Source organism: Scyliorhinus torazame, chromosome 3 (assembly GCF_047496885.1).
Source record: "Scyliorhinus torazame isolate Kashiwa2021f chromosome 3, sScyTor2.1, whole genome shotgun sequence".
Lineage (NCBI taxonomy): Eukaryota > Metazoa > Chordata > Chondrichthyes > Carcharhiniformes > Scyliorhinidae > Scyliorhinus > Scyliorhinus torazame.
In genome coordinates this window covers 95,075,028-95,088,681 of record NC_092709.1, presented here as the reverse complement: position 1 = coordinate 95,088,681, position 13,654 = coordinate 95,075,028, and the positions used below count along the sequence as shown (strand labels likewise).

Here is a 13,654-nt window from a genome sequence, read left to right as displayed (position 1 = left end):
AATACTCTGGCAGGAGCACCTCGTGTGCGACTGCTCTCTACATGCCACTCCCAGAAGTCCTTTTCCTAGCTACCTTAACCTCATTTTAGATTTTATCTCCACTCACTAACCTCTTGATCTACTTTACTCGATTTTATAGATTTCTTTGGTCACCATGCCCTCTGTAACTTTGTGCTTCCGAACTTTGGAAGTTCTGAAAGAAAGGAGAAGAAATCTTCCATGTTATGATAAGAGGCCCATTATCCTGAAAGAAAACTCAGAAATACTTTGTTGCAAGCTTTATAAAAACAATGGACTTTAAAATCCCAAAATTTACTGATCAGTAAATACTGACATTTGCATGAGCAACAATATTTGTAAAGAATTTCGCTCATACAGGAATAATGCTTGTGCTTATTTGCATTTTGTTTATATGCAGTGTCCGTAAACCCATCGTCCATACAAACTAGGATCTGAAACCGAAGTACATTGATATAAATTTGGCATTTATGTTGCTTTATTTATCTATGCCCTTGACAAATGTGGACAAATCTAGCAAAGCAAATACTGAAATAGAAATGAGTTAATCATTGGCAATGTTTCTTTGCAATACCTGATGTTACCCTGGGTACAAAATCCACGTGACAAAAAGGGTTGAATCGATCAATAAAATTAAGCCTATCGGTTCCATGAAACAAGCATGGGGTAGCACTGGGCTAACACTGTGTAGGAGCACCATGCCAGGCAAAAGCTGATAAAAGATGAGGGTTAAGGGAACGCACAGGGTGACCAGTTTATTTTATTTTTGCATTATCAACTGATTTACATAACGCACTTGGTTTTGAATGCATATCTTATTTTGAGATTGACTTTTGTGTTGTGAGAAAGAGGACAATGATAATGGAAGGGTAAGGGGTGGGATTCTCTGTCTCGCCGTGCCAGTTTTCTGGTGCAGCGCGCCCCCACCGACAGCGTGAATCTCCGTCCTGCCAGCTGGCCAATGGGGTTTCCCAATTGTGGGCAACCTCATGCCGCCAGGAAATCCCCGGGTGTGGATGCCCGGCGTAACGGAGAATCCCGCTTGCGGAGAATCCAGTCCAAGGTGTGTGGGATAACAATAATTGTCATAGAATAATCTTTATTGTTGTCACAATTTGTTGTTATTGTAACAGTGTTACATTGACACTGCAATGAAGTTACTGTGGATTGTTAGTGAAGGGGAAGGTGTGGTAGAGGTTAATGATATTACCCATAAATTATTTCATCAAGTTCCACCAGGCACAAAAGGGCTATTAAATTGCAGGCTTTCCTAATTTTTTGCTCTCTCCTCCTCTTCCTGTTCCTCAGCCGCTCAATATATAGTTGGTGATGAGGCCTGCATCCTCAGGATGGTGAGGTTGTACAGCAGGCCAACCTGAGCTCTCAGAGCTGCTCAGCCGAGTACCACAGGGGTTCTGCAGAGCAATGGAATCGCCAGAGGTCAGCACTATCACATTTCTTGTCGCACCACAGCTCTCGTTGTTTGCATGTTGTACATGAGTGTGAGTTGGTGTCATGAGTCATGTCATTGGTGGCCACCTCTTCTCACCAGTAGCCATCCTTTGGTTTGTTGTGATGGTTAAACTACAGCTGGTGCAGGGGGCTGCCACACAATGAAGGAACCATTGTGCCAGGATTCCAGGCACTGACCTGCATAAATGCTATAATAATAATCTTTATTGTCACAAGTAGGCTTACATTAACACTACAATGAAGTCACTGTGAAAAGCCCCGAGTCGCCACATTCCGGCGCCTGTTCGGTTACACAGAGGGAGAATTCAGAATATCCAATTCACCCAACAGCACGTCTTTCGGGACTAATGGAGGAAACAGGAGCACCCGGAGGAAACCCACGTAGACACTGGGCGAACGTGCAGACTCCGCACAGACAGTGACCCAAGCCGGGAATCGAACCCGGGACCCTGGAGCTGTGAAGCAGCAGTGCTATCCTGCTGTATATTGAAGGAGTGGAATCCCATTAAGTTCAGGGTGGATGACAGGGTTGATATGAGATGCATGCAAAATAATGTGTGTAGAGTCAATAGCACCCTACACCATGAGAAAGGCTGTAACCCTGGAAAACCCTCATGCTCACTTGGTCTGCTGCTCTCTGGTGAGAAATAACAAAACAGAGAACTTCAAAGATCCCCTTTATGCATGAATGGACTGCAAACTGTCACCTGTTGCTAATATTTCGAACACCAGCCTGAAAAGATCCAGACACAAAAAGATTCACAGCTACAGTCACCTTCACAGTCACCGGCAATGCCACCCTTGACCCTGTCTCAGAGTAGAGCTATGGCTGTGGCAATTGACGGATTTCAGTGATAATCTCCTTGGTGAAACTTGGACATCTCAAATATCGATCTTTGCTGAGATTCAGGCTGGGAAATTGTTCCCTGAACACCATGGCTTGATATGGCCTCCTTCTGACAAACCGTCTCCCCTTCCTCTACCCCCCCCCTCTTCCAGCAGCTTATCCTACCCTGTGTCCCCTCTGCCCATTCTTCCTGTCATGTTCAATTGCATGACCTCTTCGTTGCAGCCTTGTCTGGGAGAAGGTGATCTAGACAGAAGACTTGAGCAAAAAGTACTTACCATGCCATTTTCCATAGACTTTTGAAACATTTCAGAAAGCGACAGCCAAAATGAAATACTCTGAGGGCAGCATGGTGGCGCAGTGGTTAGCACTGCTGCCTCACGGCGCCGAGGTCCCAGGTTCAATCCCGGCGCTGGGTCACTGTCCGTGTGGAGTTTGCACATTCTCCCCATGTTTGCGTGGGTTTCGACCCCACAACCCAAAGATGTGCAGGGTAGGTGGATTGGCCACGCTAAATTGCCCCTTAATTGGAAAAACAATGAATTGGCTACTCTAAATTTAAAAAAAATAAAAAAATAAAATACTCTGCAACGATCTGTAAGTAGTTGATGATCCCTTCAGGTAGCAGGAGTGATTGGTCGGGGGGTGGGAGGAGGTGGTGGTGGGTGGATGGATCCTTCTAGTTGTTCAATGTCAATCAAGTTGTGTGAGGTTCAGTGAGGCCAGCAACAGAGCAAAATGACAGGGCTGATGTCAAATCAACAGTGTCCACTGGCTAACATCATAATCCCCCTGCCCTGTATCTCTGCTGGAAGGCATTCTGGTGCCCTCATACAGATGGTATTTGGTGTGCTCGGCACGAGGAGTGCGTGTGCATGCTGTGAACACCAGTTTGGACATCGAAGGGCTCTTGTAGCGCTCAAAACACGGGAGCTGTCAACCACAATGTCACCTCATAAGGATCTGATCTAATCGATGACTGACTTATGCAATGTTTGGTTGAAAATTAATCCTCAAACATTGATATGCCTGGGCAGAGTGGGAGCTATTATTTCCCAACAGTGATTGAAGAGCATTCAGGAGAATGAGTTTTACCATGATTCTCTCAGTGCCTCTGCTGTTTTTGATGTGCTTCTCGATTGTTACAGATGAACGAAAGGTAACAGCTTTAATTAATCCCACAGCGAGTGTAGCACTCAGAAACAAAAATAACCAATACCTGCATGATCAACCATTTGGTGGATTTCTCTGTAATGTACACTGTCTGGGGAACCTGAGTTGGTGTGCTGCTTTGTGTGGGATTGAGTGATACATTGATCCCAGTTCTGTCCAAGGGCTTTGTTGAGTTAGCAGGTGCAATAAGTTGGAGGGGGTACAATTGATCTCAGTGTTGCACTGTTAGAGATGGAGCTGCAGCTATAGGCCTTAGGTGAGGGGAGCAGTGAATTCCGCTGTTGTGTACACTTGGCTCGATGTAGACAACGGCAGTACTCTCACTGTCAGAAAGCCTATTTATGCTTATCCGGCTGGGCTTGTATCAAAGAATAAAGTATCACAGAGTGTTATCATCAAATGAACAATGTCACAGGGTTTCTTGTATGTTCTGTTTTGAAAGAGTCCTTCCTGTTTATTTCCTTTCTTCCAATTTATTTTATTGTATTTTATTATTTTGGTCCATGGTCTTATAATCGGGATGTGCCTTTAAGTAGAAGACGCAAAGTTGAAACAGCCTTCTTGCCAGGACTCTGCATTCCCAGGTTTTGTAGTTTAGCCAGGAGAAGCCAGACTCTTCAGCACTGAATGGATCTTAGAAGCCAGTTGTGCAGGGAGTCGGTTCAATCGGTTAACTGGCAACTGGTGGGTTGGTCAGGGGCAGTGGTCTGCCTGACAATGGTCAGTGATGTTTGCTGAGAGAACGTAGCAGTAAATGTCTAGACCTTGAAAGTGAAATAAACACTTTCTCTCTCTCTCTCGCTCACTCTCTTGTTTGCTGAAGTGAATGAACTGCTCTATTGTTCTGAAAGCTGTGAGTGTCTGGCGCATCCTTTGCTGTGAAGAAGTACCGATGCTGAGTCTGCAGTGAAAGTAGGCAACCTTTCCAGAGAAAATCATCTGGAAGAAGTACCAAAATGAAAGCCTGAACTTCAGAAAGACATTGACTGGAAGTCATTCAGTGCGTCAAGGATCCTTAACATTTTATTTTTATTTATATTTTCTTTCCCTTTCCACCACCCTTTCCCCTCTGTGTTGTTTGTCTGTGTCTGTGTATGTATGTTGAGAGTGGGATGAGTTAAGAAGGAGAGGTTGGGAAAGGGGTAGTTGGTAGACAGTTGCATGTTCTGTCCGTTTAATTCTAATACTGTACATAATAGAAGGTTACTTGTGTTGTAAAGTTACAAACCCGGTGACTGTAGTTTGTTGGGCTCAAGCAAGGACCTCTAGCGCTTTAAATAAAATCTAATTCCACCTCCGTTGCGACTCTGGGTCAAGTGGGGTTGGAATTAACCGTGCACCCCTCATGCCCCAGTGCCGTTATGCCTGGTCCCCATTTGTGGAGACCAGTACTAACCGGCGCTTGCTCGGAATCTCCGAGGCACGGGGTTAGATCCCGCACCTTGGGTAACTCCAGCGAATGCATATCAAATTAATATGCAGATTAGCCAGGTCCATTGTGCCCATTGAGGGCGGGACCAGATTGCGATGCCACTCATCCATGAATGGAGATGTGTCTGTAGGTTGTAGCTGTTTTGTGGTAGCTGCCAATCATAGCCCACTACTGGAACTGAATGAATGGCGTATTGCTAATGGATCTGAGGGGTTTAAACACAGGTCACAGCTGTTCTCCTTCCAGAAATGGAGACGTGGACCTTCCAGGAAGTGTTACAGTGTAATTGTTTTCACTGCCTCTGCCTGGACTGTTCTCTAGCTCCTATACTGAGGTTTCTTTTCTGGGCAGAGTGGGGGTGTGTGGTTTGTTGGGGGGGCTTGTCCCTTTAGTCAGGGGGGCCCTGTGGTGGGCCCCTCTAGGTAGGGGGCTCTGTGAGGGTCCTTCTAGTTCCTTCAGATAGAGTGTCCCTGGGGGTGTCTCCATATTAAGGGGGTCCCTGGGGGGGGTCTCCCTATTAAGGGAATTCCTTGGGGGGGGGTTTCTCCCTATTAAGGGGGTCTCTTGGAGAGTTCTCCCATTTTGGGGATCTCTGGGGTTGTGTGGGGAGGGCTCTCGTAGAGCAGTGGTTGAAGATAGTGCATTGTGGGGGGTTGCCCCCAGATGGACCTTGTCCCACCACGAGAGCCACCACGTCAGGCTCACATAGTAGTAAGTCACTGACTGATGTAATAATCCCCATCCACGTGATTCCGGCCCAGGGGACCAGAGAATCACTATTCCAGATGTGGTCTCACCAGTACCTTGTACAGTTGTATCTATTGACTTAACCTTTTGTGAAGTACCTTGTTGAACGCTTTCTGGAGGTCCAAATACAACACATCTACTGGTTCCCCTCTATCCAACCTGGTTGATACTTCTTCGAAAATCTCTAATAAATTATAGTCAGACACAATTTGCCGTTCATGAAGACATGCTGACTCTGCTTGATTAGATTAATGGGCGGGATTCACCAACCCCCCCGCATGGTCGGAGAAACGCCGGGGGGGGGGCGGCGTGAATTCCTCCCTGCCTCTCCGACGGCGGCCGCCGAATTCTCCGCCGCTGGTTTTCAGGCGGGGGCGGGGATCATGCTGCGCCGTCCGGATGCCGTTGGCAGCGGCCCCCCCGGCAATATTCCGGGCCCCGGTGGGCCGAGCGGCCGCCCGTTTTCGGCCAGTCCCGCCGGTGTGAAATGGACATGGTGCATCATGGTGGGACCTGGCTTTTCAGCCGTTTAGCAGGGTCCTCGGGGGTGTGTGGGGAGGATCAGGCCTTGGGGGGGCCCCCCACGGTGGCCTGGCCCACGATCGGGGCCCACACATCAGCGGGTGGGCCTGTGCCGTGGGGGCACTCTTTCCCTCTATGCCGGCCTCTGTAGGGCTCTGCCATGGCCGGCGTGGAGAAGAACTATGGCGGCCCTTCGGCGCCGGTTGGCGCGGTCCAACCGCTCCGGCACCGGCCTCGACCTGGAAGTGCGGAAGATTCCGCAACTTCCGGGTGGCCCAACGCCGGAGTGGTTTGCGCCGTTCTTGGCGCCGGCGTCGGGCCATCGCGCAAGTGCGGGAGAATCCCGTCCATGATTTTCCAAATGGACTGCTACTACTTCCTTAATAATTGATTACAACATTTTTCTAACAATAGATGTTGCGCTAATAGGCCTTTGGTTAGCCAGATTTTGCTTCCTTCCCTTTTTGAAAGGGGTGTTGATGCACGATCAATTACACAAAGACGAGAGTAGGATGTAATCGAGGCTTTATTACACTGAGATATGTGGCCTCCTACGCAGTTGATGAAATGGCTGCTGTACTGGGAGCACACACATTTATACTCCGCCTACTGGGCGGAGCCAGCAGGCAGGGATCTACCCCGTACCTGTAGTACAGGAGCCTTACCGTAAAGCACCTATATCAACATCCTATATATAGAATATATACATCAGTGGTGACTACCACATTCAATCCCTGTTAAGAAAAATGAGTCCGGCGGGGGTGGTGGAGAACTATATACAGAAAGTTGTGTTTTAAAAGTAGAGATAATATTACAAATTTGGGGCCTTCATCTGTCGTTGAGAGCGGCGCAGTGCTGGTGGCGACGGCTTGGTCTTCGGTGACTCCGGGAGCGTGTCGAAATTCTCTTCATCCCCGGGTGTGAGCAAGGGGAGGACGGATTGTCCCGGAGCAGGGGCTGCGGTGGGGTGCGCCGGGGGGAAGGAGGGTGGCGCCGGGTCGGAAGGTGGGGGGGGGGATGTGGAACCAGCTGGTGCCAGGTCCCTGAGGGAGGCTGTGTCTTGGCGGCCGTCGGCTACATAGGCATACTGCGGGTTGGCTGTACCCTCTCAACCAACAGGTCCGCCTTGTGGAGTTGAACGTGTCTACGGAGGAGAATGGGTCCCGGAGCTGCCAGCCATGTTGGGAGCGAAACCGTGGAGGTGGACTTCCTGGGGAAGGCAAAGAGATGTTCATGGGGGGTTTCATTAGTCGCGGTGCACAGGAGCGACCGAATGGAGTGAAGTGCGTCGGGGAGAACCTCCTGCCAGCGGGAGGCTGGGAGATTTCTGGACTGTAGGACTAGCTGGACAGCCCTCGAGACCGTCCCATTCTCCCTCTCCACCTGCCCATTTCCCCTGGGGTTGTAGCTGGTCGTCTTGCTCAAGGCAATGCCCCTGTTGAGCAGGAACTGACGCAGCTCATAGCTCATGAATGAGGATCCCCTGTCACTGTGGACGTAGGCGGGGAAGCCGAACATAGTGAAGATGGTGTTGATGGCTTTGATGACGGTGGCAGACGTCATATCTGGGCATGGGACGGCAAAGGGGAATCGGGAATATTCATCGACCACACTGAGAAAGTACGTGTTGCGGTCGGTGGAGGGGAGGGGTCCTTTGAAGTCCACGCTGAGGCGTTCAAAGGGGCGGGAGGCCTTCACCAGGCACGCACGGTCTGGCCGGTGGAAATGGGGTTTACACTGCGCAGACCTGGCAGTCTCTGGTGATCGCCCTGACTTCCTCGATGGAGTAGGGCAGGTTGTGGGCCTTGATGAAATGGTAAAAATGTGTGACCCCTGGGTGACAGAGGTTGTCGTGCAGGGTCCGGAGTCGATCCACTTGTGCGCTGGCACATGTACCTCGGGATAGAGCATCGGGGGATTCGTTGAGCTTACCGGGGCGATACTAAATCTCGTAATTGTAGGTGGAGAGCTCGATTCTCTACCTCAAGGTTTTATCGTTTTTGATCTTGCCCCGCTGTGTGTTATTAAACATGAAGGCAACCGACTGTTGGTCAGTGAGGAGAGTGAATCTCCTGCGGGCCAAGTAATGCCTCCAATGCCGCACAGCTTCAACGATGGCTTGGGCCTCTTTTTCGACGGAGGGGTGCCAAACTTCAGAGGCATTGAGGGTGCTGGAAAAGAGTGCCATGGGCCTGCCTGCTTGGTTGAGGGTGGCGGCCAGAGCGACATCTGATGCATCGCTCTCGACTTGGAAGGGGAGCGTCTCGTCGACCGCATGCATCGCGGCCTTGGCGATGTCGGCCTTGATACAGTTGAAGGCCTGGTGAGCCTCGGCTGTCAGAGGAAAAACAGTGGATTGAATGAGTGGGTGGGCCTTGTCCGCATAGTTTGGGACCCACTGGGCGTATTACGAAAAGAACCCCAGGCAACGTTTGAGGGCCGTGGGGCAGTGGGGGAGGGGGAGCTCCATGAGGGGGCGCATGCGATCGGGGTCGGGCCCCAGAGCTCCGTTCTGGACCACACAGCCAAGGATGGCTAAGCGGTTCGTGCTGAACACACACTTCTCCTTGTTATATGTGAGGGCCAGGAGAGTGGCGGTGTGGGAAATTTGGCAAGGTTGGCGTCATGGTCCTGCTGATCATGGCCGCATTTGGTGACATTGTCCAGGTACGGGAAAGTGGCCCGCAGCCCGTACCGGTCAACCATTCGGTCCATCTCCCATTGGAAGACCGAGACCCCATTGGTGACGCCGAAGGGAACCCGAAGAAAGAGGTAAAGGAGGCCGTCTGCCTCGAACGCAGTGTATGGGCGGTCCGCCTTACGGATGGGGAGCTGGTGGTAGGCAGATTTCAGGTCTACTGTCGAGAAGACCCGGTACTGTGTAATCTGATTGACCATATCAAATATGCGTGGGAGGGGGTACCCGTCGAGCTGCGTGTACCGATTGATGGTCTGACTGTAGTCAACAACCATCCTGTTTTTCTCCCCAGCTTTGACCACTACTACTTGGGCTCTCCAGGGGCTGTGCTGGCCTCAATGAGGCCTTCCCGAAGCAGCTGCTGGACTTCAGACCTGATGAAGGTCCTGTCCTGGGTGCTGGACCGTTTGCTCCTGGGGCGACGGGTTTGCAATCCGGGGTTAGGTTTGCGAATAGGGAAGGTGTGTCGACCTTAAGGGTCGCGAGGCCACACACAGTAAGGGGTGGTAGGGGCCCGCCGAATTTCAGGGTTAGGCTCTGGAGGTTGCACTGGAAGTCCAGGCCGAGTAGCAAGGCAGTGCAGAGGTTGGGAAGGACGTAGAGGCGGAAGCCGCTGAACTCCATGCCCTGGACCATGACAGTGGCGATGCAGTACCCACGGATCGCCACGGAGTGCAGGCAGGAGATCTCGTGCCCGTTGACCTTCACTTTAGTTGAAGCAGTCGCAAGGTTGTGTGGTTGAGATTGGTCAATCGTGACCGAGGCGAGACGCGGCTGGTCATTGGCGGTTGCAGGTGATGAGCGGCCGGATGAGGTGCCCGACGGGCATGGGTCCCAAGTCGGGTAAGATGGCGCCGCCCACGGGCTGCACATGTTGTGTGGAAAGCAAGATGGCGGCGCCCATTGGTCCTGGGAGGAACAAGATGGCGGCGCCCATGGGCCGTACGTGTTGCGAATCGAGCAAGATGGCGGCATCCACTGGCTGCACGTGGGGGGTGCCGGGACAATAGCGGCGATTGAACGAGCCTGGCACACTGCAGCAAAATGTCCCTTCTTGCCACAGGCCTTGCAGAGGGCGCTCCGCGCTGGGCAGCGCTGTCGGGGGTGTTTTGACTGCCCACAGAAGTAGTATTTGGGCCCCCGGGGTTGATTGGCTGCCATGCGGCACAGGCGTGGGATTGGCTGAGGGCAGTCGTTGGTGGAGTCCATGATGGGGCGGCCGTCTGCGGAGTCCACGATGCACGGGGGGGTGGGCCGTGCGGTCAGGGACATAGGCCTGAATGTTGCGTGATGCGACCATAAGTGAAAGCGCTAGTTTTATTGGTCGCCGTGAGGTCGAGCGTGGCCCCCTCTAAGAGGCGCTGGTGGATGTAGTCAGACCCCATGCCCGTAACAACTGCGTCTCTCATTTGCAAATTCAAGTGTTCCGTGGCCGAAACGGCCTGACAGTCACTGTCTCTAACTAAGGGGAGTCGGGCGCGCCAGAAATCTTCCACCGACTCACCGGGAAGTTGACGCCGTGTGGAGAGGAGATGCCTGGCGTAGAGTGTTAGTCCGCTGAGCGCAGTTTTCCTTCAGTAGCGCCTTGGCCTCTGCGTAGGTCGGCGCGTCCTGGACAAGTCGAAAGACGTTGGAGCTCAGCCGCGTGTAAAGGATCTGGAGCTTCTGAGCATCTGGAATTGGTCTGGCGCAGACCCGATGTGCGCTTCAAAACAGGCTACCCAATGTTCAAAGTCCTTTTTGCCGTTGTCTGCTTGCGGATGCAGCTGCAGGCGATCCGGCTTGATGCGGAGGTCCATCTTCTGGAAAACTCAGTGTAATAAATTGATGCACAATCAATTACACAAAGACGAGAGTAGGATGTAATCGAGGCTTTATTACACAGAGGTGTGCGGCCTCCTACAGCAGCTGATGAAATGGCTGCTGTACTGGGAGCACACATATTTATACTCCGCCTATAGGGCGGAGCCAGCAGGCAAGGATCTACCCCGTACCTGTAGTACAGGGCCTTACCGTAAAGCACCTATATCAACACCCTATATATACAATATATACATCAGTGGTGACTACCACAGGTGTCACATTGGCAGTTTTCCAATCCTCCAATATTTCTCCTGAATCCAAGAATCTTTGGAAAATTACAACCAATGCATCCGCTGGGCGGAATTCTCCGTTGGCTGATGCTGAAATTGCAAAACACGATTGGGTGGAGAATTGGTTCCGACGCTAAAATCACAGCAGGTACCGATTTGATGTCAAATCGCAATTCTGCGCCACATCGACAGAGGCACCAATGCATTCTAGAACACACGTATAGTAAACACATATCACATTGCATATCATTACTGCGTCTGACCTGGTATTCTCCGGGGCCGCCTCGATTCACCGCCTCCAATGGGCTGCGTTCCAGGCTGCGTTTAAAAATCATGAAACCGGCATCGTGGCTGATGAGGGAGAGAGAGGAGGTAGGACACAAAGAGGCTGGGGTGGAGGTGCCCAGCCAAGGCCGGGGAGGGGTTGACGGGAGGAAGGACCGAGCAGTCGGGGTGATCCCCCATGGGACTGGGGCGGTGTCAGTCACGGACGGCCATTGCCGTGGTCTGCAAGGCAGCCATCTTGCTGCGCTCCCCATTGACCACCCACATTGACCCCTGGTTCTGCACACTGACTGTGGGGATGCCCCCACCCCGCCCCCCCCCCCCCCACATTCCCAGACCTCACTCTCTGCCATACCCATCACCCACCCAGCAGCCACCCACTGGCAGGGCATCAGGTGGCCCACCCAGGGCAACGCCCATTGTAGCCCCTACGGGGGCGCTGGGCTGGGGCCACAGAGCGTACCGCTGGCAAGTCAGTGCCTGCCGACAGTACCCCTTGCATCAGGATTGGGTGCCAGGGCCAGAGGCCACCACATGCCTGGCACTGATGCGGCCAGGGGTGTGGAGATGGGGGCATGCGGTGCCAACTGAGGCATCATGTACCCTGTTGGATCTGGTTGGGCATGGGGCTACTAACCATGCTAACATGTCAGCCTTTCACCCCCTGCGGACAATGGATATTGGAATTCAACCAGCAATGGTGGCCTTCCTTCTAGTCGCCGCCGCCCTGGGGAACCCCTGTGGCTGTACGAGCTGGAGCTGCTCGAGGAGGAGGAAGCTGCAGCAGCAGAGCGTGCAGCAGCAGAGCGTGCAGCAGCAGAGCATGCAGCAGCAGAGCGTGCAGCAGCAGAGCATGCAGCAGCAGAGCGTGCAGCAGCAGAGCGTGCTGCAGCAGAGCGTGCAGCAGCAGAGCATGCAGCAGCAGAGCGTGCAGCAGCAGAGCGTGCAGCAGCAGAGCGTGCAGCAGCAGAGCGTGCAGCAGCAGAGCGTGCTGCAGCAGAGCATGCAGCAGCAGAGCGTGCAGCAGCAGAGCATGCAGCAGCAGAGCGTGCAGCAGCAGAGCGTGCTGCAGCAGAGCGTGCAGCAGCAGAGCATGCAGCAGCGGAGCGTGCAGCAGCAGCAGAGCGTGCTGCAGCAGAGCGTGCAGCAGCAGAGCATGCAGCAGCAGAGCGTGCAGCAGCAGAGCGTGCAGCAGCAGAGCGTGCAGCAGCAGAGCGTGCTGCAGCAGAGCGTGCAGCAGCAGAGCGTGCAGCAGCAGAGCGTGCAGCAGCAGAGCGTGCTGCAGAGAGATAGGAGAGTTAGCAGTCCCCCAGACCTATGAGGAGGAGGTGCAAGGAGGCGCGCATGTGGCCTCACGTGTACCGGCAGCGCCTGTCATTCGACGCCCCCCCGGACCGGGCATGCCGTCAAAGACTCCAACTGGGCAGGGAGACAGTGCGACATATCTGACGGATCATGGCGCATCTGGCATTGCAGGGGTCTGGGCGAGGACACCTACTTCTGGTGGCTGTCAAGGCGAAGGTTGATATCATAGAATTTACAGTGCAGAAGGAGGCCATTCGGCCCATCGAGTGTGCACCAGCCCTTACAAAGAGCATCCCTGAAGCCCACGTATCTGCCCTATCCCTGTAATCCAGTAACCCTCACTTAACATTTTTTGGACACTAAGGGCAATTTATCATGGCCAATCCACCTAACCCGCACATCTTTGGACTGTGGGAGGAAACCGGAGCACCCGGAGGAAACCCACGCAGACACGGGGAGAATGTGCAGACTCCGCACAGACAGTGACCCAGCTGGGAATCGAACCTGGGACCCTGGGGCTGTGAAGCCACTGTGCTAACCACTATGCTACCGTGCTGCCCATAATTCATGTTGCCCTGAACATTTATGCTATGGGGTGCTTCTAGGAGCCAAGTGGGGGGACTTGTCCGGTATCTCACAGTACTCACTGCACAGGTGCATTTGCGCCATCACAGAAGCCCGATTTGCCCAGGCAGCTCAATACATCCATCCCAATGTGGACCGAGCCTCCTGAAGATGCGGTTCAGGTGCTTGCACTGCTCTGGAGGGGCTCACCAGTATGACACCGGGAGGGTCGTCCGCATCATGGCCGCCTGCTGTGCCCTCCACAACATTGTGCAGCAGTGAGGCGATGTGCTGGAGGAGGAGAATGAATATCAAGCCTCGACTGATGAGGAGGATGCAGGGGAGGACGCGGATGGGCAGGATATGGGGCCCTGGTAGGCACGGGAGGCCGCACGACATGTGCACCAGGGCCAACGCGCACGGGATGCCCTGACCGGCTCCAGGTGCATCGAATGGCGGCCAGGGACTGGCCAGGGGCACAGACACTGCTCTGGTCT

General features: G+C 53.0%; 1 protein-coding gene across 1 annotated transcript in view; it reads left to right on the top strand.

The window, feature by feature from the left end:
* The first annotated feature begins 3,276 nt into the window (after window positions 1–3,276).
* Window positions 3,277–13,654, top strand: part of cfi (complement factor I) — a 136,095-nt gene continuing 125,717 nt past the window's right edge. Inside the window, exon 1 of the mRNA XM_072496000.1 lies at window positions 3,277–3,497. Within this exon, the coding sequence (XP_072352101.1) occupies window positions 3,423–3,497 (75 nt within the window). The 5' untranslated portion in view covers window positions 3,277–3,422. The remainder of the gene's footprint in view (window positions 3,498–13,654) is intronic.